The following is a 27,442-nucleotide window of genomic DNA, read 5'->3' on the forward strand; positions in this document are numbered from 1 at the left end:
TTGGTTTTGAGGCCATCTTCAATCCAAAAAGGTCCAACTAGCTCATCTTTAATAATACCAGCCCATACCAGTACCCCACCTCCACCTTGCTGGCGTCTGAGTCGAAGTGGAGCTCTGTGGCCGTTACTGATCCAGCCACAGGCCCATCCATTTGGTCCATCAAGCGTCACTCTCATCTCATCAGTCCATAAAACCTTTGAAAAATCTGTCTTCAGATATTTCTTGGCCCAGTCTTGACGTTTCAACTTGTGTGTTTTGTTCAGTGATGGTCGAGTTTCAGCCTTCCTTACCTTGGCCATGTCTCTAAGCACTGAACACCCTGTACTTCTGGGTACTCCGGGTACGTTGCAGTTCTGGAATATGGCAGCACTGGAGGAGAATGGGTTCCTGGTAGCTTCACGTTTGATTCTTCTCCAATCTTTGGCAGTTAATTTGCATCTTTTTTTCTCAATACGTTTCTTGCGACCCTGTTTGCTATTTGCAACAAAACGTTTGATGGTTCTGTGGTCACGCCCCAATATCTTAGCAATTTCAAGAGTGCTGCATCCCTCTGAAAGACATTTTACAATTTTTGACTTTTCAGAGTCTGTTAAATTTCTTTTTTGGCCCGTTTTGCCTGAGGAAGAGAAGCTGCCTAATAATTAAGCACACCTTGATATAGAGTGTTGATCTCCTTAGGCCACACCCTCACTCATTACGCAAATACACATCTCCTGGTATGCTTAAATCCAATAAGCACTCAAGTTTATACAGCTTGAAGTTGGAAAACATGCATAAAAATTATGATATGGCCAAAATATTCACTTGCCTAATAATTGTACACACAGTGTATAATCATTGACATATAAAAATGGCTCGTGCATATTTTGCAGTGTAGCAAGCAGTGATTATTTTGCTTCAGTAAAGATCCAGGCGGGCAGAAGTAGATAGATTATAGAGTCTGATGGCTCGAGGAAGGAACAATTTCCTGTACCTTCTTTTAGACATCGAGGCTGGACGACTGTGGCTGAAGCTGCTCTTCAGGTTGTCCAATGTTTCATGCAGCGGATGGGAGGAATTGTCCACAATTGTCAGCAACATTCTGTCTTCAGCCTTCAGATGAGTTTCGAGCCTATAACTGATCTGGCTTTTTTGATCAGTTTATTTAGTCTGTTGGCATCCTTTACCTTGATACCTGCACCCCATCACACCAAAGTGAAGAAGATGGTACTTGCAACAACGGACTGGTAGAAGATCTGGAGCATCTTACTGTAGACATTGAAGGACCTGAGTGTCCGCAGGAAGGAGAGTTGACACATGCCCTTCTTGTAGACAGCCGCTGTGTTGGTGGAGCATTCCAGTTTATTTGTACGATTACAGGATTTCCACGCCAGCCCCACTGATGCAGACTGGGGATGGAGAAGACACCACCATCCTTGCATCACTTCACAAAGCGGTCCACCAGGCCTCTGTACTTGTCTTCCTGTCCTCCCTCCACACACCCCAGTATGGCTGTGTCATCAGAGAACTTCTGAAGGTGGTATCTGAAGTCTGCCGTGGAGGTGGTGAAGAGAAAGGGCAACAACACAGTTCCTTGGGGGGCTCCAATGCTGCTGGTCACATGATCAGATGTACAGCTCTCCAGTCTCACGAACCGTGGTCTGCCTGTCAGATAGTCAGTGACGCATGTGACCAGGGAACCATCCACCTGCATATCATCTAGTTTGGCCTAGAGCAGTCTGGGCTGGATGGTATTGAACACACAGGAGAAGTTGAACATGATACAGACCATTGTGTTGGGTATGGCTGGAGTCAAATCTGTTGAAGAGCTGATTTAATTAATTTGCTTGTTGTACAATCCCCTCAGCAGTACCTCCAGCCTTCTTCTGGAAGCCAATAATCTCTCTCATGCCACTCCACACATCTTTAGACTTGTTCTTCCTCATGTTCTCCTCCAACTTCTCCTGTAGGCGTCCTTGCTCTCCTTGCTGCTTAGTTTAATTAGGGACCGAGCACGAAAGGCCGGACCGAGCACGAAAGGACCCGATTGTATTTCAGATGTTTCTCCTTTCTTTTACTTCTTAATTTTTTGCGCTCCTGGGGCGGATTTGAGCCCAAATTTGACCCAGGGTTAGAGTTAGGATCAACCAAATGTTGATCAAATTTAGCACGCTCATCAATACTGGCGAAAAAATTAAGGAAATGTACAAATGAACCCCCAGACTGCTAAAATGTCTCTCTAGCACCACCTAGAAACATCAAAAAGGCCACCACAACCTGTAGGAATGTCGAAGAACGATCACACCAAAACTCAATTTTTCGTCTCATCAAGACCTAAAAACCACGTGCTGATACTCCTGACATAAATTCAACATGAAGTCTGCAATTTCCCTTTCAAAATAAGATTTGCAAATGCTATCTCCTCTGAGGGTGAATATCGTATTGACCTGCAGACAGGCAGAGATGGGAATCAAACCTGCAACCTTCTCATTGGGAGACGACTGCTCTACCAACCAAGCCTTGTACTCTGTTGTAATAAATTTTATTGAAGCATAAATAAATTCAATTGCACTGTGGCACTTTTCTTACCAAGGTCTTTACCAAATCCAGACTGCTTGAACCCTCCGAATGGTGATGCCACATCAGTCTTGTTGTATGTATTGACGAAGACGGTGCCAGCGTTGAGCCTTTCACTCACATACAGAGCTTTACTGATGTCTTGTGTGAAAACACCGGATGCCAGACCGTACTCAGTGGCATTGGCTCTTCTCAGCACATCATCCACTTCACTGATAGGAAGAAAACATCTTGATCAGCAGAGGCAGAACAAGCATAAACATATCAGCAACCAAAGAATGGAGCAGGTGAGAAGACTGAATGGACTGACCCCTTCTTGAATGTGGAAATGATCATAATGGGACCGAAGGACTCCTCTTTGGCGATGTACATGTGGTCCTGAACATGAGTGAAAACTGTGGGCTCAAAAAAGAAACCTGCAGGCAGACAGAACGATGCACGTCAGATGGACCAGGCCACATTCAGGCTCTTTTATTTTCAGAGGGACATGTGCGTGGATGTGATTAACTGTTGATTTACTTTTTTCTCAAAAACAAAATGCAAACTTCATGCAAACATTGTCTTCAGTGCATACTGCTGAACTTATCTACATTCACAATCAGCTGCTGGTGTAAACGTGACACACCCTCTCATCCATTTTTATGGAGAATATGAGATTTCTGCCCTGGAAAGATTTACTGATGCAGGACTGCAGTGAGACGGAAGCTTTAAGGTGTTATTTCCAGTTGAAGAGGAGCTCTGTTAACATGAAGACACACTGCATGCAGCTATATATCTTGTAATATCTGCGACTTGAGATCTGAACACACACGGGTGACTATCCTGACTGTGTTTACACATTGAGGGTGATGGTCAGAATCTCAAAGCAAATTGAATCAGGTTGCCTGAACCAGACTAGTGACAAGCCTAAACTGATGGAGACATTTTTATGAGGAGCAAAACGACTTCCAACAAATGTGACCAAGTCCAGGTGACTTTATTAAATTACTTTAAGAAAAAGCCTAAATGTTTTCCTAACATTATTCTAGTGCCAAAATACTCATTGGGGGGCTTGCGAGCCACATGTGGCTCATCACGCTTTTATTGGTGGCTCACATAGTAGCTTATAACAATTTGGTAACACAGCCAATTAATTTCAAGATGAGTTGACAGAAAAAGTCTTATTTATTCTTCGTGGCTTGAGCCCTCTGTGCTTAATATACAAACAAACCAGCACCTGTTTCAAGCGAAGCAAATTGGAGCACTATTTAAAAACAGCGCATCCAAATTTCAAGGAAAGTTATCTGCCCGGCAGTGAACTCAGAAACTATAAAATAGCCCAGCTCACTGCTTCACTTTGTGATCAGCAACATCATATCCACAAGACAACCTCAACTGCCGAGTGTTTGATGGGGGCTTCTTTTGAGATAGCATGAATTTTAGAGCAGGCCAAAAAAACATTCTCAGACTTGGAAATAGTTTAAGAAGCCTTTTAGCTTCAGCAGAACTATTGTTCACAGACTTTCACAACAAGGACGCAATACTTAATCAATAATGAGGAGGAGGGGAGACATCGGAAAGGATCTCCGTGACTAGTTGTTGGCTGATCTGCGGTAGCACCTTGTTTCAGCTTTGCTTAACGAAAGCACAGGCAGTGGACGAAAGCATAAGCAGTGGACAAAAGCACAAACAATGGACAAAAGAACAGACAGTGGACCAAAGTACAGATGTCACAGATGTTGCTCAGCTGTGCGTTTGGCTGAGATTCCCAACAGAAAACTGTCCAGGCCAAACAATAGGTGAGGATATTCTGAGTGCACTTTTAGTATTTTTTGAGGAAAATCATCTCAGCCAATCCAAACTTGCAGGTGTGTGTACTGATGGTGCACCAAGCATGCGAGGCAAAGAGAAGGGTCTTGTTGGCCTCATGAAAAAAAGAGATGAGATTCCCAGTTTCATCAGTTTCCATTGCATCATGCCACAGGAAGCGCGGTATCAAAGCTCTGAAACAATGTGGTCTTTTACATTGTTTCAAGAGCACTAAACCACAGACAGTTCAGACAGTTAATGCAAGACTATGAGAGTACAATGATTTAGTGTTTCACAATGACGTTAGATAGTTGTCCCGTGGTGATGTGCTGGAGCGGTTCCTGAGTTGACTTTTTGAAACCAACACTTTCTTGGACAGCAAGGGGAAACACCAGCCAGCGTTGAAAGACACAGACTGGTTCACAGAGCTGGCCTTCCTTACGGACATTATCTGTCAGCTGAACGCTTTCAACTTGCAGCTCCAAGGGAGAGACAAGCTTCAAAGCAATATGCTAAAATCAGAGCATTCCAAAAGAAAATTACTGCTCTATGGATACCTGATTGAGAACTCATCCACTTCCAAAAACTCAGAGTAACAACCACTAGTGACCATCGCAGCAGCAGCACTTCAGCTCCAGAGGATTGGTTCAAGTTTTGGAGTAGTTGAAGGTGAGTTGGAATCCAGTTTCAGTAATGGGACTGAACATGAGGAGATTTTAAATTATATTGAAAACTCCTTCCATGTAAGTAAGTAAGTAAGTAAGTAAGTAAGTAAGTAAGGTTTATTTATAAAATGCTTTTCACAGATAAGAAAATCACAAAGTGCTGTACATAAAATGGGTGCAATAAAACAGAACATACAAATTTCATAAAATACAGTAAAAGTGAGAGAAATATTTAGCTTAAAGCTTTCTTAAATAAAAACATCCTCAAGTGCATTTTAAAAGAACTCATGGAATCGAGCGTCCTGTCTCTCTGGACAGGGGCAAGCCGTTCCATAACCTGGGGGCTACAGCCTGAAAGGACCGGTCCCATCAATTTTAAAGCGAGTCTTTGGGACCTTCAGGAGACTCTAGTCTGAAGATCGGAAGGTGACCCTCAGGTGTAGGGGCACAGCAAGTCCACAATGTACTGAGGGGCCTGACCATGCAACACCTGGAAAGTGAGAATTAGAATTTTAAAGTCAATTTTGAATTTGACTGGGAGCCCATGAAGATTTGATAAAATGGGGGTGATGTGGGCTGTTTTGGGTGAACCTGTCAAAAATCTTGCAGCTGAGTTTTTTAAGACCTGAAGTCTGCCGAGGACGGTCTTATAGAACCAAGGGAAAATGGAATTGCAATAATCAAGGCGGGACGAAATGAAGGCATGGATTATCATTTCAAGGTCTGGTTTTGACAGCGTCCTCCTCACTTTAGAGATATTTCTCAGGTGGTAAAATCAGTTTATGGTCAGTTGTCGAGAGTGGTCGTCCAAAGACATGGCCTGGTCAAACCTAACCCAGAGGTTCTTGAGGCTGGTTCTAACAGTCGAGCCCAGGGCACCAAGGTGATTTTTTATAAGGGGAATCTTTTTATCAGGGCATTAATCAGGGTTTCTGTTTTGTCAGCGTTTATCTGGAGGTAATTCGAAGAAAGACAATTTTTAATGCAGGTCACACAATCCAAAAACAGAAACAAGACATGAAACTCTTGCCAATCCAATCCAATCCAATCCAACCCAACCCAACCCAACCCAGCCCAACCCAACTCAACTCAACTCAACTTCATTGATATATGTGGTGCTATATCAATGAAGTTGAGTTGAGTTGAGTTGACAACACTGTCATTTCTAGGTGCTTTTAACAGTGACAAACCCAACCAATCCAAATGAGCAAGCGGGAGCGGAAAGAAAAACATTCCCTCTAACAGAAAGAAACCTTTGCAGAACCAGACTCAGAGGTGGCTCTTGTGAAAAAAACTGTGAGAATCACTGTTCTAGTGGAAAGCCAGATCAATCTCAGCATATATAGGTTTGATTTAACATGAATGAAGAGTATAGTGACGGTGGGAAAGGTGCAGTTCAATAAATAATGCTGAGAATATGTTATCCAACAATGAGTTGAGAGCCACAAAATGTGTCAAAACCCATCGAAAGCTGCAAAAGAATTAATCTGCTCCACATGTCTCAAATGTAACATAATTTACTGCTTCATTTTTACATCTTTCTTGAATTTGTGATGTATTTGGCATTGGAAAAGAGAGGTAGTCCTTGATCAAACTCTTGCATGCCACTCCCTCTAATGCAAGGGTGGGCAATCCTGGTCCTCGAAGGCCGCATTCCTGCACGGTTTCCATAGCCTTGTTTCCACTGCGCAGTGTGTGCCGGTATGGTACAGTACAGTACAGTATGGTATGGTACGGTACGGCAAAGCCTACCCAAACCCAACACTGTTCCGCGGTTCCACTGCAGAGAGTACGGTTAATATGTAGGCAGGGTTGTGAACAGCTGCATAATGACACAGGTATGTAATGTCATCATGCAACAGTAAACATTGTGGGACCAGCACAAAACACATTTGTTGTGTGGCAGCTTAAGCGTCCGAGCAAAGCCTTGGGCCTCGATTCTCTGTCGCTCAACTTGAAAAACGTTCTCATTCTGAACAGCAGCATCCAGCTCCCAATGAATCTCCTCCTCTCCTGTTACAGAGATGAGCATCTCCAAAAAGCTGGAACACCATGAAGCTGTTTAGCACGCCGACATTTTAATAAGTCCAGTTAACTAAACAACCAGTGAGCACTAAAGCTTCGGTCTCACTGCACTATTTGTGCAAATGTCGCAACCACCGGCTACGATTTTCTGTCACCCCTCCGTTGTGCTACCGAGCACTGAGGAATAGGTCTGTGAGGAGGAGTAATAACGCAGCCATCTGCTGATTGGTAGTGACAATCGTCACTCTCCACTTGCCTGCAATATTTAAATATTTCATCGGCCGTACACCCTCACGTTGTCGTTAAAATAAGCCGCCTTGCAAACCAATTAAATATGTCACTCCAAAAATGTATCAGTACTGGGCAATGCCAGGACAGGTGTGATAATGAATCTTCTGCAGTACCACACCTGTCACAAGGGAGAGACTGATTCAACAAACGTACTTTTAGTTTTAAAATAATGCAGTCTATGGATAACTTTAAATTGAACTAACCTATGTCTAGAGTTTATAGAACGGCTCTTCATACTAGACAGGCCCACCTCCCACAGTTCATCTGACACTGGAGGACCTAGTTCTTTAGCCCAGGCCTCCGTAAAATGACTTGTACTCACCGGTGTCATAAAAACAGATCCTAAGCTGGAGACAAGATGATTAGAGTTTGGATGTGAAACAAGTCGATCATGAAAAATCTGGCTATTTGGTGATGGGATTGACTCCCACATAAAGTGTCTGACTTGAAGGTCATGGTAGAAATGTGATTGAGGGAGATTAAATTTAGTATTGAGCTGAAGAAATGAAGCGAATTTTTTGTCAATATAAAGGTCCCCAATACAGCACAGTCCCCTCTCCCTCCAGTTCAGAAAAACACCGTCCATTAACCCTGGCTTGAACAAATAATTATATGTAATAAGAGCTTGCACTGAAACATTTGGTAGACCAAAAAGCTTTTGATTCAAAATCTTTACGGAATTTCTGAGAATGAAATCATGGCTGAGGAATTTGTGGGAGGGTTTTGACCTAGAAAAAAGGAGTGCTGGAAGAGAGGTTCCTGAAACTGACATGACTTCGATTTTTAACCAGAGTGGAGAGGTAGCAGACCAGTCTCCATCAGGGAAGCCCCATTGCCAAAAAGTAAAAGCTCTCGCATTTGCAGCCCAGTAATAGTGCTTAAACACGGGAAAGCCAAAGCTGCCACTGCTTGCATCTTTCTGCAGGAGAGATTTGGAAATGCGAGGGGGTTTACTGGCCCACACAAATGACAGAATAACTGAATCTAGTTGTTTAAAGAAAGCCTATTGTAACAAAACAGGAAGGTTTTGGAAGAGCTACAAGAACCTCCGAAGTGCAATTATTTCGATCGCATTGATGCGGCCAATCATAGAGAGAGGAAGCAACTTCCAAGTCCTTATATTAACCTTTAGTCCTTCTATCATGTCCAAGAAATTTAATTTCAGTAAAAGTTTAGGGTTTCTGGATATCTTAAGGCCAAGATAAGTTATGTGTGTTGTAACTACTTTAAGCAAGAGATCTTCAGAAATCAGGGCTCAGGGCTTCATGAATTCACTGTTGTCCCAGTTAATTGCAGTAATTGACAGTTGCTAAATGATTTAATGTAATGTAGGAGGTTGGGAACTGAAGTTACTGGGTCAGATAAACAGATCAATAAATCATCAGCATTTAAATTTACAACACTTTCAACATTACCAAACTGTACACCTTGAATGCCTGGGTGACTCCTGATTCCTATTGTAAGAGGTTCTAAAGCTATAAAAAAAAGAAATCAAAAAAGGAAGGAAGAAAGATGATCTCCTTGCCTCACATCACGTTGCAGTTCAAAATATTGCGGTTTATCCATGTTAGTGAGAATTGAGGAAACAGGATGAGAATAGATTATTTAAACCCACTCTATAAAGTTCACTCCGAACCCAAATCGTTTTAGTGCCTCATACAATAATAATAACAGCTTGGATTTATATAGCGCTTTTTTCAAGCTGACTCAAAGCATGTACAGAGACCATTATTCATTCACACCAGTGGTGGTAAGCTATGTTGTAGCCACAGCTGCCCTGGAGCATGCTGACAGAGGTGTGGCGGCCATTTCGCGCCAACGGCCCCTTTGACCACTACCACCAACAACATTCATACAAGGCAATGTGGGTAAAGTGCCTTGCCCAAGGACACAACGACGATGACTTGGATAGAGTGGGATTTGAACTGCCAACCCTCTGGTTATTGGACGACCGACTCTACAACTGAGCCACGATCGCCCTGCATATATGGCCATTCAATCTGATCAAATGCCCTTTGGGCATCAAGGGATAGAAAAGCTGCTTGTGTATCCTTTTTGTGGTGTGACTACTGAGTGTTTAAAAGCAGACGGACATTACTAAATGATAATCTAACGGAGATGAAACCAGTTTGGTCACAATGTATAATTTTTGATATGTGTTTACCTAACTTTGTGGCGAGGACCTTGATTATATTCTTTTGATCACAATTTAGAAGGGCAATGGGCCTGTAGCTAGCAGGGTCGGTCTCTTCTTTTCCTTTTTTTGAAAGCAAACAAATGTTTGCTTCATAAAGGGACATGGGAAGCCTCTTATTTTTGATTGAGTCACTTACCATCCGCAACATGAGAGGGACTATTCTTTTATAGAACGCCTAATTAAATTCACAGCCAAGCCCATCTAGGCCAGGTGCTTTTCCATAAGGGAAGGCCCGAAAAGCATCTAAAAGATCAAACTCGGAAACTGGGGTGTCAATATCATCCCTCCAAGCGATGTCCAATTGGGACATATTTAGGTTGTCAAAGAAGTTACAAAAACTCACTTTAGTGGCCTTTACTTTGCTGGAATATAGTACCTTTCAGAAGTCTTTGAAGCAAGAGTTTATCTCTTTTGGTTGCATTAATAATTTACCTGATTTAACTTTAATCTTATGAATGGCTTGCTTAGCCTGCGCACCTCTGAGTTGCCTTGCTAAAGGTTTTTCAGGTTTATCCCCTAGTTCAAATGATTTCTGTTTGAGTTTTAATACAAGGCTGCTTATGCGTTTAACTAACGTCCCCATTATCATTGGTGGCAAGAAACTTATCCATACGAGCAGTCATTTCCTTAACAAACGAATTATCCTGGAGGAGGAGAGGATTGAAGCACCTGCTGAACATTTGTTTAGACAGGATATTCTTGAATTGAAGTGAGACTGGGCTATGGTCACGTATCAAAATATTGTGATATGTTGAGTTCACAAGACTGGGTGGTAATTCAGAAGAAATTAAAAACTAGTCAATCCTAGTGTAGGACTTGTGGACGTGAGAATAAAATCAGAAATCTTTACTAGTAGGATGTTGTAACCGCCATACATCAGTCATATTCCTTGCTTCAATTAAATCATTAGGCGTTTGCACTGAGGCTATGGCAAAAGGAGGTTTTGTTGAGAGCCCGTCCAAGATGGGGTCTAAGTACCAATTAAAATCACCTCCAACGATGACATTGGCACAGAAGGCTAGTATTATACCAAAAGCCTTAACAAAAAAATCAGGGTTGTCTATATTGGGGGCATAGCTATTAGCATTATTATTGAAAAGGAATTTATATGACCTGGAATCATAAGGTATCTACCATATGGGTCCGCTGTCATAGAATCAAGGCAAAATGGGATATTTTTGTGAAGAAGAAAAGCAACCCCTCTGGCTTTGCGATTAAAAGGAGCTTGGAAAACCTGAGAGATCCAATTTGCTCTTAATCTGCATTGTTCGTTTGGTCCATTGTGAGTTTCTTGAAGAAAAATCAAATCTGGCTTCAAGGATTTGAGATGTGAGAGAACATGACCCCTTTCAATTACACGACCCAAATCTTTGGCGTTCCACAAGACAAAATTTAAATTATCATTAATGCTATGGGCATTGTTATCACACATGGAGAGAGATCCTGAGATAAAAAAAATTGTTGGATAACCACCCAGAACAACACATAATACAGTTAAACGCAACACACAGTAACCATAGACAGTGGTGCAAAACTGCACCTTTAAACCACCCAGTGAACTTACTCCCTACCCGCACGCCCGCACTCATGCTTCCCCAAACAAAGCACTGATGACCCTCTAAGTACGGGACAGCTAAACGCACATCGAGTAACGAGCTCCCAGAAGAGCAGTGGTTAGAAAAAAACAACTAACACTATAAAAGCAAGATCAACTCTGCTACCGATTTCGACAAATTAAATGTTTTTCTCCAAGAAGTCCTTTTTCAGGTGGGCATTGTGAACTGCATCATTGTCCTGTTGAAAAACCCTGTCGTTGCACACAGAAGAGGACCATCAGTCATGAGGGATGAAACATCTCCACATTACCAGCAGCTGTTTGACAGCCCTGCACAACCTGAAACTCCATTGTTCCATTGAAGAAAAAAGCCACCCAGATCACAATGGCGCCCCCTCCACTGTGCCGAGTAGAAAACATCTCAGGTGGTGTCTCCTCGTCATATCATTAACTTTGGAAGCCATCAGGACTGTCAAGGTAAAATTTTTAACCGTCACAGAATAAGACTTTCTTCCACCTTTGAATGTCCCATGCCTGGAGCACCCTTGCATGGTCCAAATGGGTAATGTTGTGGAATTGAAGGAGACGTGACCATTGAAGACGTTTATAGTAAAGGAAGAAACCAGTGTTATGAGTGATCAACACATTAGTTTGTATAGCAGTATAATCCGTTTGTATCTCTTCTGTTTAGAACTGTTATATATATGTAAGAACCATTCTGTGTGTGAGGCAGAACAATTGAACTATTGAGTCTTAGGAATAAGCAGACAACTGACCTTGGTTCACAGGCAGATAACGCCATGCTGGTGAAGGGGAGTTTGGGACTCTTAGAGGAGAACCAGCTGGAGAAGGTCGTAAATCAAGAAGTCGCTAGTTTAAAGCCGGGAAGAGGTAAGGCCTGGTACCATTATAAGATCACAAATCTTCCCGGGACAGAACAATAGAGATGTGTTCAGTTTCGGTAAAAACAATTTTGACATTCACAATATATGTGAAGGGAGGGGTAAAAGGAAATGTTTAAAAACCAATGTTTTTGGGGACTCGGGGCTCTTTCACTCTGATGTCTGGTCCTTCCGGATGGTCGGAGGGTTGAGCCCAAGATCTTGCTGTGAACCATGTACTCTGCCTGAAGGTAATTATCAATAAACGTATTGTGAACAACATCTTTCTGTTCCTTCATCAATTTAAAGAACACACTAATGACTGCATTTCTTTCAATAGTTTTTGAAGCCATCTGATGGTCATTGGGCTGCAGTCAGCACCAGTAATGGCCTCAATTTGGGTTGAGGGTCATCCAATGTGTTGAGAGTGCCAATGGGATCCTCTGGCTCAGCGCCGGTAAGACTTTTTTGGTTGGACCACTTGACTTTTTTTGTTCAATAACCCACAGGATCTTTTAAGAAAATCTATATCATGCTATTGCAGCTCAACAATCCTAAAACATTCAAAAACAGTGAGCTTTTTTTCCCTCTGCCATCATGAGGTGTCTACAGTGTGATCACTTGACAGAAAATCACATAGAATCCAAATTTCTGTGCATATTTTGGCTTTCAAGGGCTGTGGTCTTAAAGGTTTGATCAGCTAATGAACAGCATGTTTCGGTAAAATTGTTATTTTCAAGATATTGCCTGCTTAAAAAATTCTTGTCTCTTGTTCCCATTTCTTCTTTTTGTATATTGAAACTCTACTTAGAACCTTTTTAAAATCCAACAGAGGCCAGCACCCAGCGTATGCTCTCTCATCAATCAGGGAAGACCAACCAATTTCCCCAGAAAAGAGACCTGCAAATCTATGGCTCACAGAACCTTTTTGTGCTTTCCCCTCAAGAAGCAGGAAAGGCCATCACAGACCAAGCAACCAGTTCCTCAGGTCTGAAGACACAACCAGGACGCTGCAAAGACTGCTCCTGAATCACCAGCTCCTTCTCCTTCTCCGCCTGCTCAACGCAGCCAACCAGAGTTAGCATGGAGGTGCTCACTTCCGCAGAAGCCCTGCCGGGGCCGCGGGCCTCCGCCTGGGGGGTTCCCCCCCACGGCGGTGGCTCCACGGTCCGGGCTCCCGGGAGACGCGGTGGCCGGGGCTCAGTCCGAGCGGCCGATCGCCGCTCCTCGGGCTTTACCGAGGAGACGGGCTGCTGTGATTGACCAGGAGAGCATCAAGCACGGGGTGAGGAGGGTAAACACACCGGGTGAAGGTGTGAATGTGAGCATGAGTGAGGAGAGCATGTTGGGTGGAGCTGGGGAGGAAGGAGAAGGAGTGAATGACACTGAATGCAGCGTGAAGGAAACAAATGTAAATATCACTGGTAAGGTGCAGGGAGAAAAAAGAAAAAAAGTGGTTGATAAAAAGAGTGAGCCAGTTGTGGAGCAAGAGAGAGGAGGAAGGAGCAGCAGAGCTGAACAGGTGGAGGAGGCAGGAAGGAGCAGCAGGGCAGAACAGGTGGAGGAGGCAGAAAGGAGTGCAGCATCAGCAGAACAGGTGGAGGAGGCAGAAATGGAGGAAGAAATTTTTTTTAAAAATAAACCTGCAAACAGGAGGAGGAAGTGAAAAAACAGTGAAACAAAGAAAAGCTGTGGGGAGAATCGGGTGTCAGAAGACAGTGGAAATGAATATGTGTCTGACAATAGCGATATTTCATTTAACAGTCTCCAAAAACCAAAACACCGTACAGTGCAGACAAATGTAAGATGTTTTTACAACAGACAAAAAACCAACACAGAGTAAAAGTAGAGGATCACTTCTCAGACCTCAGTGTTTTTATTTTTTTAGCCAGACTCCATCTGAGCAGCAGACAGGAGTCTGGCCTCACAGAACAGGAGGATTTTAGACTGAGGAAACTTCTGCTGAAAGCAAAGAAACAATTAGATGATGATGCTGACAGCCAAGTTTGTTTTAATTAATGTAATTGTTTTTATCCTAGTTTTAAACATCTCTTTTATCATGGATGTTTTTAAACTGGGTATTTTAAATGTGAACAGAGCCAGAGAACTGAGCAAAAGACAAGCAATCTATGAGACAGCCACACTTAAAAAGATAGACGTCCTGTTCCTTCAGGAAACACACAGTGATTTTAGTAATGAAGCTGAGTGGAGGAGGGAATGGAAAGAGGAGACCATTTTAAGCCACCACACTCCTCTCAGTGGAGGAGTGGGCCTCCTCTTCTCCAGGGCTTTTAACCCCAACTCACTGGAGGTCCAGCACTGTGTAGAGGGAGGTTGCTTTTAATTAAAGCTCAGTTCCCCCATTTAAATTTTTTTTTTATTAACAGTTACGCCCAAACAGCCGGTGCAGAGAGGAAGCCGTTTTTCCTCAACTTAAGTGAGGTGGTAAGTGGGTGTGGGTCGGAGGACTATTTGTTTCTGGGTGGAGATTTTAACTGTACAGAAGACGCGGCGTTAGACCGCAACCATGCAGAGCCTCATCCAGCCTCTCAGCACGCCTTAAGGCAGCTGGTCCACTCTCGGGACATAGTGGATGTCTGGAGAGGGATGGTCCAGCTTTAAGGCAGCTGGTCCACTCTCGGGGCATAGTGGACATCTGGAGAAGGATGGTCCAGCCTTAGGGGACTGCCTCAAGTCTCCGAAGAGACCAACAAACAGCTGGCACTGCAAGCAATGTCAACGGGCAGGTCTCCTGGGATTGACGGGCTCACCGCTGAGTTTTATAAAACGTTCTGGGACATCCTAGGTAAGGATGTCCTGGACGTATTTAATGAGTGTCTGGCCTCTGGTTCCATGCCAGTGTCCTGCAGGAGGGCAGTCCTCACTCTGCTCCCCAAGAAGGGGAACCTGCAGGACATCAAAAACTGGCACCCTGTGTCTTTGCTCTGTGTGGCCTGCACTGGGTGCCACAGGGGGTGCTATTTTCAGACAGGGAGGAGGGGGGCCAGGGCCTTGTCCACTTAGCCAGCCGGACTGCCACTTTTAGACTTCCGTTCCTGCAGAGGTACTTCACAGGCCCGGCAGATCTGGTGTGGAGAGGCGTGGCCAGCTGCATCCTGAGGCATGTCAGTAAGTTGGGGTTGGATAATGTTCTGTTCTTAACTGATCCTAAATTCCTAAATCTCAAGGGGCTTCCTCCTTTTTATCAAAGTATTTTTAAATGCTTGGCTTTATTTACGCATAGAAGGTGCCTGAAAGCCAACTAGCTGTTGAAAGAACCCCTGATCCACGGAGCCAGACTGGACATCAGCGGAGCAACAACTCCTCGTCTGACAGGAAGGCTGATCTAGTCTGGGACCCTCCCCGTGGGTCAGCTTGTGGATGCTGTGGGGCCGGATCTCAGCGACGCCCAGGCCCTGGGCTCTCGACTGAAGCTGCAGTCTGTCCGGGTGTCCCAGAGGCTCCTGGAGACCTGGAAGACAACACTCACGGCCAGAGACAGGAGCCTCCTGAGGAAGTACAGCCAAGGAGAACTCTCCCCGGACGCTGCAGACCCCTTCCCTGAGGTCCTGCTGAGCCCGGGGCTGGGGGGATTGTCCGGCCCCCTCCTAGAAATCGCATAGCCCGAGAGACTGTTGCTGCACAAGGCAGACAAACAAACTTTTTATCGGAACTGTGTGCAGAGCATCCACAAAAGTGGACTGAGCAACAGACCCCCCACTGTGTGGCCACAAAGACTGAGTCAGGGCGGACCCGGCCCCCAGTGGAGGATCTTATTCAAACCCCCCCTGAAGAAACGAACTGGAGACCTTCAGTGGAGGATTTTACACGGTGCAATTGCTTCTAATGCTTTTATCTCTGTCATCAACCCTGCTGTTTTAAAAACTTGCCTTTTTTGCACAAAGAAAGAGACTATTTATCATGTTTTTACGGAGTGCAAGAGACTTGCAGATTTCTTCACCCTTTTAACAATGGTTTTTAGTCTTTTTAGTGTTGTTTTTACTGAGAGGATTTTTATGATGGGAGCAGGCTACAAAAAGAGTGAAAAAGCAAAATGGCAGCTCCTGAACTTCCTCTTAGGTGAAGCCAAGATGGCGATCTATGTCAGCAGGAGGAACAAGGTGGAAAACAGAGAAGGGCAGAATGTCGTAGAAGTGTGGCGAGTAAACATCAAATCCAGACTCTGGCTTGAATACCGCTTTTTTAAACAAAACGATGATTTGAATGCTTTTAAAGAGGTCTGGTGTTTTAAAAACATTCTGTGCTGTACGGAAAACAATGAATTGCAGGTTTTTAAACATCTGACACACATTGTGACTTTGGTTTTCTGACGAACTGGTGTAAATAAAAGTATTTAAAAAAAATAAAAAATCTCTCTCTCTCTCTCTTTCGCTCTCTCTCTCAACACATGCACACACACACCTACACACACCAAGCTGTATATAAGTAGTTGGAATCGGTGTGGTTTGTTTGTTTTTATTGTAATTAAATGCAATTTCTGAAATCATGTCTTATTAATGTGCACAAAGGTGAATGAAATGTCAACCTCTTCTGTGTCAAGAACTCCAAACTCCTTCAAGCTGTTAATTCTAGTTATTGTAAATAATTTAACTATTAATTCAAATTCCAAATTATTTGTTTAGTAAATTCTATGAGACTGACTGAATTGGCCATCATTTCCTGTTAAACAGGTCGTGCTCCTGAGGTATCTGATACAGATCAGATACATCTTTCGAGAGAGAGAGAGAGAGAGAGAGAGAGAGAGAGAGAGAGAGAGAGAGAGAGAGAGAGAGAGAGAGAGAAGGCAGGGTAAATGTAATATGTACTAGATCGAAGTGTCAACTGACTTGGAGGCTTGACTTGGATTTGACTCACAGTCATAGATCTGCCCGTCAGAGTAAACTTTTTTTTTTAGCATTTGGAAATTCTGTCTCAGGTAAATATGTGCAGGTTCTCACCTGGCCTCTGGACCTGTCTGCCACCACAGATCAAGGTGGCTCCCTCCTGGACTCCAGTTTCACAATATTCCACCAGTTTGTCCAGGTGGGCTTGGTGGTTCTGGGGGCCATGGTCTGTAGAGCGGTCCAGAGGATCCCCGATCTTCATCTTCTTTACTTCCTCAACCTGAGACATAACAAACTTATCAGTAAAGTCTTACCATAAACAAACCAGTTGCTCATTGTCTATTGAATCATCTTTTTCTTTGATTCACATGAAAAAATAAACTTTTTTTAATGATACGAGTCTTCAGTACCCAAACATGTTCTAACACCACATACATTGTGATTGGATGGATTTTAACATCATGATGAATATTCAATATGTGTAGCACTGTGGTCTGAAAACAACTTAGCTCACAAAAGATTAAATAAATCTCTCTGTGATCCCTCTTTACTCTGGGCCAAACATGAAGCTGCTCATAACTCTGACTCCTAATTGAATAATTGTTATATTCCAAATAATTTCAAATTTAAACAGAAAGAAAATAGTTCAATGTAATTACTTTAAATAATGTCCAGTCTATGAGCAACAAAGACTGCTTTTTTGTCAAGGGTTCTTAATTTTCAGGCCCCTCCCCCAACTTTGCACCACCCACAATTTTAACTACACTTAGTCACGTAGGGTCTTGAGGGGGTAAAGCTGGCTTTTGGGGTGTTTGGATCAGTGTGATAACTGTAAATAGTTACCACCCCCAAATCTTCTTCCTTCTCTGTCTCTTTGAGTGTTTTTGATGTTGCCACAGGAGGCCTGGCCTTGAGTCCAGGACCCTATTGTATTTCTGATGTGTCGTATTATTAGGGACCAAGCACGAAAGGCCAGGTCCCCATTGTATTTCATATGTTTCTTAAGGCCCCTTCATACTCTATAAGAACAAGACGAAAGTTCAGCAGTGTGGGGTCCTGCCGAACAAAATGACGTAATTTCCTTCGGCCACCTCCCTCTGGCCGAAGAAATTTATTTCGGCTGTGCCAACCTATGTGGGTGCCGCACTGCCGAAACTTCTGCACTGCCGTGTGCTGCGCATGCGTGTTCCAGTTTGCTCATGACTATCAGTCATATTTTAATCATATTTAGCTTGTAACATCGCTACTGTACGAGCGCCGCAACTCGTTAAAATGTCGGAGTGCAGGCTTACGTGATGCACCTGAACGCATCACGAACAGCTGTCAGCTCCTGTAGTTAATACCGGACCAACATCGCGCTCGGACAAAAACTCTCTCTTTAGTGGGGCATATTAAGTCAATATACCATAAGAATCTTTCACTTGGTGATGCAAGCACCAAATTTGGCACAAGTGTGCTTCAGAACCTACTCTTTCCAAAATGTACGTTATCCAGGCTGAAAAACAATATGGCGGCCATTTTTCAAGATGGCCGCCACATCAACCATGAAAAAACTGTTTTTGCCATAGCATGCCAAGAGAATTGGTGATACAAGCACCAAATTTGGCACAAATGTGCTTCAGAACCTGCTTTTTCAGAAATGTACACTTTCCAGGTTGAAAAACAAAATGGTGACCATTTTTTAAGATGGCCGCCATCTAAAATCTTTAAAAATCAGTTTCAGCATAACATTACTAGGGTTATGAATATTTGGATGATGTGAATGTTTAAAAGGATGTCTTCTGTCTAAAGTAACATTAGAGTATCAATATAAAAAACCAATAGTCTGCTTTTTTCAAGATAGTGGCTATTGAGTTACTAAAAATGTGTGTTGTTTTGTCAATTTCTACGACTGTCTAATTGCATATAGTGTGAAGTTGCTTGGTATTGTCAATCAACAGTGCCATATTTTTTAATACTGGGCCCAGATCCCCAGATCTTCAATTTGGCTTATAATATTCTGCATTAGAGAGTGGTGTCAAAGCACAACCAGGGCACACTGGTGACATCACTGCTGTGAGACTCAGCATGGGGTTCAGTGTCGGCTTATAGTGTATTAGCTGTAGTTGTAGTTTACTAACTGTGGTGGTGGTATACTCACTGTAGTTTTTAGTACTTAAGTGTCCCAAATGCTATCTAATAAGCCCTGTATATAGCTGAACTAAGTATTTAGTTAGTTGTAGATTTAGTTAGATAGCCGCACCTGAATTGACAGGATGTGCCAGCGCGGGAAAGCCGAGCCAAGGGTAACGGGGCTTCAGTTACCCAGATGGTGTACAGATCGCACGGGACTTGAATGGTACTGGATGAGCGATTGGGCAAGGTGTAGGGCTCTACATGCCTGAACCTTGTTGTATCCCATATTTCAATGTGCTTTTGATATTTAGTATGGTTAGGTGGTAAAAGGATAGCCCCTCGGCCTTTAACCATATTACACAACATGTCTAAAAATAATCCATTGACTTGTGATGTCAAGACTGACTGGACAAAGTGCTGCCTATGTCAGACAACTACAAAAGAGGAGTTAAAGTCTCCCCCAACCCGTTATATGTGCAGTTCTGATGGCTATTCCATGATAGCCACAAATATGCCACTCTTTCAAGAAATCAACCTGCTGCCTATCAAGTTAGACATTTCCAGATTGGATGAAGGAGACGGTATCAAGGAAACACTGAGGCAAAACAATGCCAAATATCATCAAAACTGTCGCCAAATGTTCAGCCATAGCAAACTAGAGCGTGCTAGAAAAAGAGAAGCTGAAATTCAGGATGACCCTTGTGAAGGACACTCAAAGATTCGTAGGACTAGCATTGAAGTGCAAAAATGTTTCTTGTGTGAAAAACTGGAACCTGAATCCGAGCTACGTCAAGCCATGACTATGCAACTTAATGAGAGGCTCAATGAATGTGCTCATAATCTCAGTGATGGCAAACTTCTGGCTCTACTAAGTGGTGGAGATGTTGTTGCATTGGAACTAAGATATCACCGCTTCTGCTTAACAGCTCTATACAACAGAGAGAGGGCACATATTGCAGCGGAGAACAAAGAAAAACAGTCATCTCAAGAAAAGGATGCCTTTCCTTTAGTGTTCTCTGAGTTGCTATCTTATATCATTGAGAAAAGCAATAGCAGAAGTGAGCCAGTTGTGTTCCGGCTTGCAGAATTGGTTAGTCTTTTTACCAAGAGACTACAGCAATTTGTCACAGATGCACCGGATGTGAACTCAACCAGACTAAAAGAAAAACTTTTGGCAGAGATTCCTGGGCTATAGAGGCCTACAAGAAAGGCAGAGATGTTCTTTTGGCTTTTAAAAGGGATGTTGGTCCTGTACTGTCAGAAGCCTCAAGTTTGTCTGATGCACTTGTTCTTGCAAAAGCTGCAAAGATATTGCGCAGACACATGGTTGACCACAAGTTTGGGTTTGATGGCAATCTTTATTGGCATTCTATGGCGTAAACACTTATTGATGGCTTATGTGGCGGCCATCTTGGAAAATGGCTACCATTTTGTTGTTTTACCTGGAAAGCATACTTTTCTGTAAGAGTAGGTTTTTGATGCATATTTTTACCTAATTTGGTGCTTCTACCACCAAGTCTTTTGGCATTCTATGGCCGAAACGCTTATTTCATGATTGTTGTGGCGGCCATCTTGGAAAATAGCAGCCATATTGTTTTTCAACCTGGATAGCGTACTTTTTGGAAAGAGTAGGTCTTGAACCACATTTGTGCCAAATTTGGTGCTTGCATCATCAAGTGAAAGATTGTTTCAGCTATCTGCCCCACTACTTTTATTACTGAAACAGTGCAGAGAAATGTTAAAAGCACTGAAGGCGAGAAATAAACTGTGCAGTTGAAAGGTTTAAACGCCGTGTGACAGACGTGTGGCTGCTACGAGGGGGCATGGCCTGCGAGTTTGGCAGCATCTTATCGGAGTATGAACAGTCCTGCCAAAAAAGCTTTTTTTTTGGCAGCTGGCTGACGTCACTGCCGAATTTTCTTCTTGTTCTTATGGGTTCAAAAAGGGAGGATGCAGGGGCCTTTATTCTTTTCTTTTCTTTTCTTTTCTTTGACTCCTGACGCCTCTTTGAGCCCACATTTGACCGACTAAACACGCTCAAATGTTAAACAAATTTGGCACACTCATCAAGACTGGCAAGAAATTTAAGTAAATGTAAAAAATAACCCCCAGAGTGCCAAAATGTGCTCTCTAGTGCCACCTAGAAACACTAAAACAGCCACCATGGCCCGTAGGAATGTCGTAGGGAGATCAAACAAAAATTCAATTGTTCGTCTCATCAAGACCTAAAAATCACACACCGATACCCCTGACTTAAATTCAACAGGAAGTCTGCAATTTGCCTTTCAAAGTAAAATTTTCTCACCCAAAAGGCCCTCACGCAAACGCTATTTCCTCTGATGGCGAATAAATAAATATTGACCCCCTAAACCCCCTAAACATGCTCAAATGCTCACCAAATTTGGCATAAAGACTGGCGAAAATTTGGCACGCCCATCAAGACTGGCGAAAAATGTAAGGAAATGTAAAAATGAACCACCAAAGGACCAAAATGTGCTCTCTAGTGCCACCTAGAAATACTAAAACAGCCACCAAAAAACCCTAAAACGGCCACCACAGCCTGTAGGAATGCTGTCGAGAAATCAAACCAAAACTCCATTGTTTGTCTCATCAAGACCTAAAAATCACGTGCTGATACCCTTGACCTAAATCTGACAGGAAGTCCGCAATTTGCCTTTCAAAATAACATTTGCAAACGCTATCTCCGCTGAGGGCAAATATCATATCAGCTTCAAAACATTATTAATTGACAGAGGAGACTCTCCTGCTCAATAAAATAGATCACATTCTTGATTAGTCGAGCATTTTCGTTTTTATTTGCCATCCTGCTGTCTCTCTCCTCTCATTGAAATACAAGGAAAAAACAAAACATCTCCCGAAAAACAGCCCTGACAGAACACCTCAAACAAGTGGCGACTGTGGCTAAACCGGGACTCTGAACGACGAAACGAGCAGCTCAGAAGTGTGACAAGAACCTACCGAACAAGACGATGTAACATGTGGGAAAATTTCCATAAAACATGACCTTTATGACGAGAGAACAATGCTGTCATTTTTTTTTCATCCTGCGATTTCAAGCAACACTCATCATCGAGACAGATGGAGCAAAATCATTCGTCTGTGTCAAACTGCGCCACCTAGTGTCTAAAGTTTACGTCTGACTGCTTCGAAACCCACAAAGACTGAAAGACAACAAAAAGAAATGCTAACTTTATGAAACTATTTGCCCAAAAAATGTGGATTTGGAGGAGTTGTTTCTAAAATATGCAGATAAAATCCGTCCTCTCACACACTTTGGTGACATCATTAACTGCGGGTGCGCCCTTCAGTGTTGCATCATTCACACCAAGGATTATGCAATACTATGAACGGCCTTGTTTATGAGCTAACCTGCTTTCATGCGCTACATAAACGGGCTACCATGCTAATGTGTGCTTTGTGGACAAGCTAACCTGCTATCTTGTGCTATATAAATCCTTGTTCCTGAAGATTTGGGTATTTAGGGATTAGCTAGATTACAGGTTAGTGAGTTAGTTTAATGGTAATGCTTTCAATGCTTTTTAATGCTAATGCTAGGCTAGTTTGCTTAGCAGATTAGCATGTGAGATAAGATCAAATTCCAGGTCAGGGATACCTGGGGAGTGACCTGTGTGATTTTCAGGTTGATAACAGGTACTAGCCTAGCATGCTATTTAGCATGCTAACAAAGTTTGTTCAATTGAGCTGATATTTGGGGGATGGCCTGGGGAGGCTCAGGTTATGGATCACTAGCTAATTAGCCAGGTCCCGCCCACTTTGACCCCACCCTAGGGGTTGGGGTTACAGGGCCAACCCATAGCTGAAAGTGACTTGCTTTGCTTTGCACCATCCATGCCCACTATAGTAGATCCTTTTCTCTGGAAACCAGAAAAATTAGGGTTAGGGGCGGGGTTAGGTGGTGGCCTATATGCCATGAGCTACATTAGAGTTTAGTTGGCTTTCATAATAAAAGCCCCCGCATCTTTCAAAATAAAATTCCTTTTTTTGTTAAAACCTTACAAAATTTACATTTGATCAATGTTTAAATGGTCTAGAGGTCATGATTGGGCCAACCCTGATGGGCCAGAGTCCAGAGTGCGTGGTCCCGATCAAGGCTGCCTGCAGCGTTAATTTATAGTTATTATTAATTCAGGGTATGTGAACACTGAAAATAAAGCATAGTATTTGGTTTAGTTTGCTGGATGAATGTTGTCCTTTTTATGTTAGAGTAAAAGGACGAGCACAGAAAGAACAATATCACCCATGAAAGAAATTTTCAGTGACTGTAATTCAGGTTTTTGCTAGTTTTTTTTTGGTGTGTGTTTTTTTTTTTTGCCAGTTAAAGGCCTCATACCACTCTTTTGACAAACTGGTCATGAATTGAGTCCTCCAGAAACAGTCTGCCAGCTGCAATGCAATTCTCCCCCTTGTTGAAGAAGACGGAGCTCATGCCCTGAAACGACAACAAAGTAGTTCACTCCTGCAACATAAATGAAAGAAAAGAGGTCGTCCTGAATGAACCCACCATGCGTACGGCCTTATCCATGTCACAGTCACTGAAGATGATCAGTGGAGATTTTCCTCCAAGCTCCAGAGAGACTTTCTTCACATTACTGACTGCACAGCTTAAGAAAGGCAAAACACCAAAACCCTCATGAGCATCCATGTTTTCTTTCTTTGAAAGGACATTTCTAATGCAGCTGAATGTCTCACCTCTTCATGATGTGTTTACCAATTTCAGTTGATCCAGTGAAACCCAGTTTGCGAACATCAGGATGGTCTGACAGGCGCTGCCCCACCAGAGCACCTAGACAAGGCATGAGTCTTGAAGCCCTTCCAAGAGTGTATAGGGTGGTGTAATGTGTGTTTCTAACCTGATCCGGGGAGGATGTTAACTACTCCTTTAGGAAGTCCTGCTTTAGCTGCCAACTCTGCAAACTTTAGTGCTGTCAGTGGCGTCACCTGGGAAGGGAATAGATACTCATAAATAAGTTGATGATTGAGTGATTTTTAAACATATTGTGTGAGCGTGAGAATCACTTGTGCAGGTTTGAGGACGACAGTGTTTCCAGCTGCAAGGCAAGCTGCAGTTTTCCAGGCCAGCATCATCAGAGGGTAGTTCCAGGGGATTACAATGGCACAAATTCTGCGGACAAAGGAAAGGACAATCATGAAGTCACACTGGAGCCTGTAGTTAGGTATGTGAAGATCGCGGCCAATTATTTTCTTCCAAATTTGTTATCCGCATTTTGGACATGACGCGCTGCGTCTTACCCGGAAAATATGCATTTCAATTGGATAGCGTTGCATAATTCCTCAGGATTCCATCGAAATACGTAGTCGGGAAACTTCTCGTCGTCCTCCATTTTGAATTTTTCACTTCAGTCAACATTCAGACGTCTCCGGAACGTATTAAAAACTTACTCAACTTCAACACATAAAAACCACATCAACGGAATAATTGACGCTTTCAAACGGTAAAGCGACGTATTTTTGATTATTTTGACTTTCTAATCCCGAAGTTTCATAACTTTCTATGGTTCAGAAAAAAAGTTGACTGAGCAGGAAGAGGAAGAGGAGGAGAAATAAGTGACAGGATTTGATTTGTTATTGACCAATATAATAAAAATGCATGACACACATTTACCAGGTTATTAAAAAAAACATGTAAATGGATAAAAAGTGACTAATACAATAAATAGTGTGGTAGTATGTAGTATGTAGTAGTCTGGTAGTAGAGTGTGGCAGCTCCAATCTTAATACTATCAAATGTATTTCAAACCAAGAACAAACTTAAAATATATAATATTATTCCTTCAGATTGAAGAGTATAAAGAGACACACCTTCCCTGAAAGCTTAATTGAGATATCTTGATTATTAAAGAAACTACAAGTGTTTTTATGTAAGTAGTTATGTTTTTGGTTACAGACCTTTAAAAAAATTGCACTAATTCATAAACTTCGTTTTCCTATAAATTCCTCATTTGTTAAGATATCTGAATGATTTTGGTGTCATTTTCTTTGTTTTTTCCTCCTCTTCCAGTGGTACCAGTCGAATTCTATTTGGTTGACTTTTTCATTTTTCTTCACATACCTACTGTAGTGTAATAACCCAGGTACACCGCCAACAGTCTGCCAGTGAAATGCCGGCTCTGTTACACTTGAACAAAGCTGTATGCCAACAGTTAACGGTGAACTCTGCTGTGTAAATTTACCCTAACAATAGAAATCTGAAAAACAAGCATTTGTTTCATTCTGCTGACAAAAACTTTTCTCTTTGTTTCTTTCTGTTGACAAAAACGTTTCTCTCTTCATTGCTTATGCATGACTTTTCTTTCATTTATTTACTTTAATATTTAAAACTATGGGACAAATGTTGCCTCAACATTTTTTATTAATTATTGTTTTCAAAAGTTGAGGCAATATTATTATGGTATAACATATCTGAGGCTCTTGCCCCATCAGCTAACCTCCAACCAGAACAGCAGAAAGTCTCCGCCTCTGAGGCTAGATCTGCAGAAAGCCTGAATCTATTGTATTCAGTGCCATATAAGTGAAATTGCAATGAATTTGATCAAAATTGACTTCAAAAACCTGCATGTATATGCTCACATAGCTTTTTAGCTCCATCAATTTGATCAATTAGAGCTCATATTGTTCTATTTGTCCCACTGTCATTACATTCTTTATGAGAAAACATTTAATTCCGACAGATATAAATTTAACAGACTTTTATATTACAATATTGTCTGTCAAAATTTCCAAATAAACAAAGACAGTTCTTTGAAAATAACAGTGCTTTTTCTCTTGTCCCTACTTTACACCATGTGTGACTTGACCAAGTTTCTTCTGTCACATGTGCATCCGCAGGTTTATTGGCTTTGTTGTGCTCGTTCTTGTTGAATTTCTTTCTTGTTTTTTTGTGTTTTGTAGTTTGTACTGCTCCAGATATGAAATTAACTTCCTGTCTGGTTGGATCTTCTCTGTGTGAATGTCAAACATATTGTCAGTCTCTGTGGGTAAAATTGAATCATTGAGTCGTTGAACTTTTCTCATTGGAGGGCGGACAAAGCTCTGGAGATGGCTGAGTCAAGACTGCGACAGAAAGCACTGGTGGGGCCTATAGCCACAGGGCGGGCAGGCATTGGCTATTTCCCAGGAACCAGAATTGATAACGCCCTATTGTCCCTAGACTGCCACAATTTTGGAACATGCAGGATACCTGGAAAATATTTAACAGTCAAAGGTGAATCAATCTGGGTGCTCCAGTTTGAGGTGACTGAGGTCCTGTTTAAATGTTAAACTTTGTTGAAGGAGCATTAAAATTCAGTCTAAATCCTCCAGTGTTACTGTTGCTAATCTACCTGTACACGTGCAGAAAAACCTGTGTAAATAAAATCAAGACATTTTCAACCAAAGTCCCTGGCTAGCTCAGTTGGTAGAGCATGACACTCGCAATTTCAAGAGAGTGGGTTCATGTCCCACGCCGGGCACCACCGTCCCGTGGGCTCACCACCCATAGGAAAGGTTCTTAATCGGTGCAATGTGATCTGGGTGACAGTGCTCAGACTGCCACCCCCGTGAAACGGATAAGCGAGAGTGGATGGATGGGTTTTCAACCCATTCTTCTTGTCCAGATTTTTCCCTCGTGTCTCTCCTTCCATTAGGACTCAATAAACTCCCTTCACCTCTCTCTCTCACACACACACACACACACACACACACACACACACACACACACACACACACACATCTCACATGTACTTTGTGGAAAGGACTCTCATGTAGTAGTACTCCATCTGATCGGTCAATTATGCTGACAAGCATGAATGCACAGTACATGGAAAAATAAAACATTGCAGTTCAATCAGTCTGTTTTGATTTGTACTGTTTGTTTTCTTTGCAATGGTTGATTTTGCAATGAGAATATCTTTGTGATATAATGTACATGTCCAGAGAGAGAGAGAAGAGTAAAGGACCACCCGACAGGCTAAGTACTTAAACAGCTTAAAACAGCTTAAACAATCCCATTAATTATTCTGTCAGACTCTTCAGTGTGAGGGGATCAGACCTTTTAAACTGAGCGCTTGTCCCAAACCTGCTGTACAGTTCAGTAAGCCGCAAACAGAGTGGATTCTGTTGAGACAAGAACAAAAATCCTGGATTGTCCAGTACTCTGACTGGGTCCTGGTCCAGGACCAGGTTGCCACAAACAGAGAGGAGTGAAATATAGAAGAATGTTTTCGGCAGGTTTCCCACATGATTTCTCCATCGTGAGTGTACAGCAGTCATGTAACCTTATGCGTCGCTCCTCTTAGTCATTGAGCTATGAATCCGCCCAAAATAGTCCTTGATATCTGTCCCTATCACTCTGTTTAAAGCATGCTTTGATCAGGATCTTGCATGTGAGGTTGCAGGAAAGAACCATGAGGGTTTATAGGAGAATCATGAAGGCCCGCAGGAGAATCATGAAGGTCTGCAGGAGAATCATGAAGGTCTACAGGAGA

At 42.5% G+C, this 27,442-nt stretch overlaps 1 protein-coding gene across 2 annotated transcripts in view; it reads right to left on the bottom strand.

The window, feature by feature from the left end:
* Positions 1-27,442, bottom strand: part of LOC308109049 (cytosolic 10-formyltetrahydrofolate dehydrogenase-like) — a 116,552-nt gene that overhangs the window by 8,134 nt on the left and 80,976 nt on the right. Inside the window, exons 15-22 of one of the 2 annotated variants that reach the window (XM_080462395.1) lie at positions 23,976-24,081; positions 23,810-23,897; positions 23,649-23,742; positions 23,461-23,560; positions 23,290-23,388; positions 16,917-17,082; positions 2,867-2,972; positions 2,569-2,768 (exon numbers count right to left, since the gene is read on the bottom strand). In XM_080462395.1, the coding sequence (XP_080318521.1) occupies positions 2,569-2,768; positions 2,867-2,972; positions 16,917-17,082; positions 23,290-23,388; positions 23,461-23,560; positions 23,649-23,742; positions 23,810-23,897; positions 23,976-24,081 (959 nt within the window). The remainder of the gene's footprint in view (positions 1-2,568; positions 2,769-2,866; positions 2,973-16,916; positions 17,083-23,289; positions 23,389-23,460; positions 23,561-23,648; positions 23,743-23,809; positions 23,898-23,975; positions 24,082-27,442) is intronic. The other variant, XM_080462396.1, reaches the window with a different exon arrangement.

This window comes from Lipophrys pholis (assembly GCF_963383615.2).
Source record: "Lipophrys pholis genome assembly, chromosome: 4".
NCBI classification, from domain to species: Eukaryota; Metazoa; Chordata; class Actinopteri; order Blenniiformes; family Blenniidae; genus Lipophrys; species Lipophrys pholis.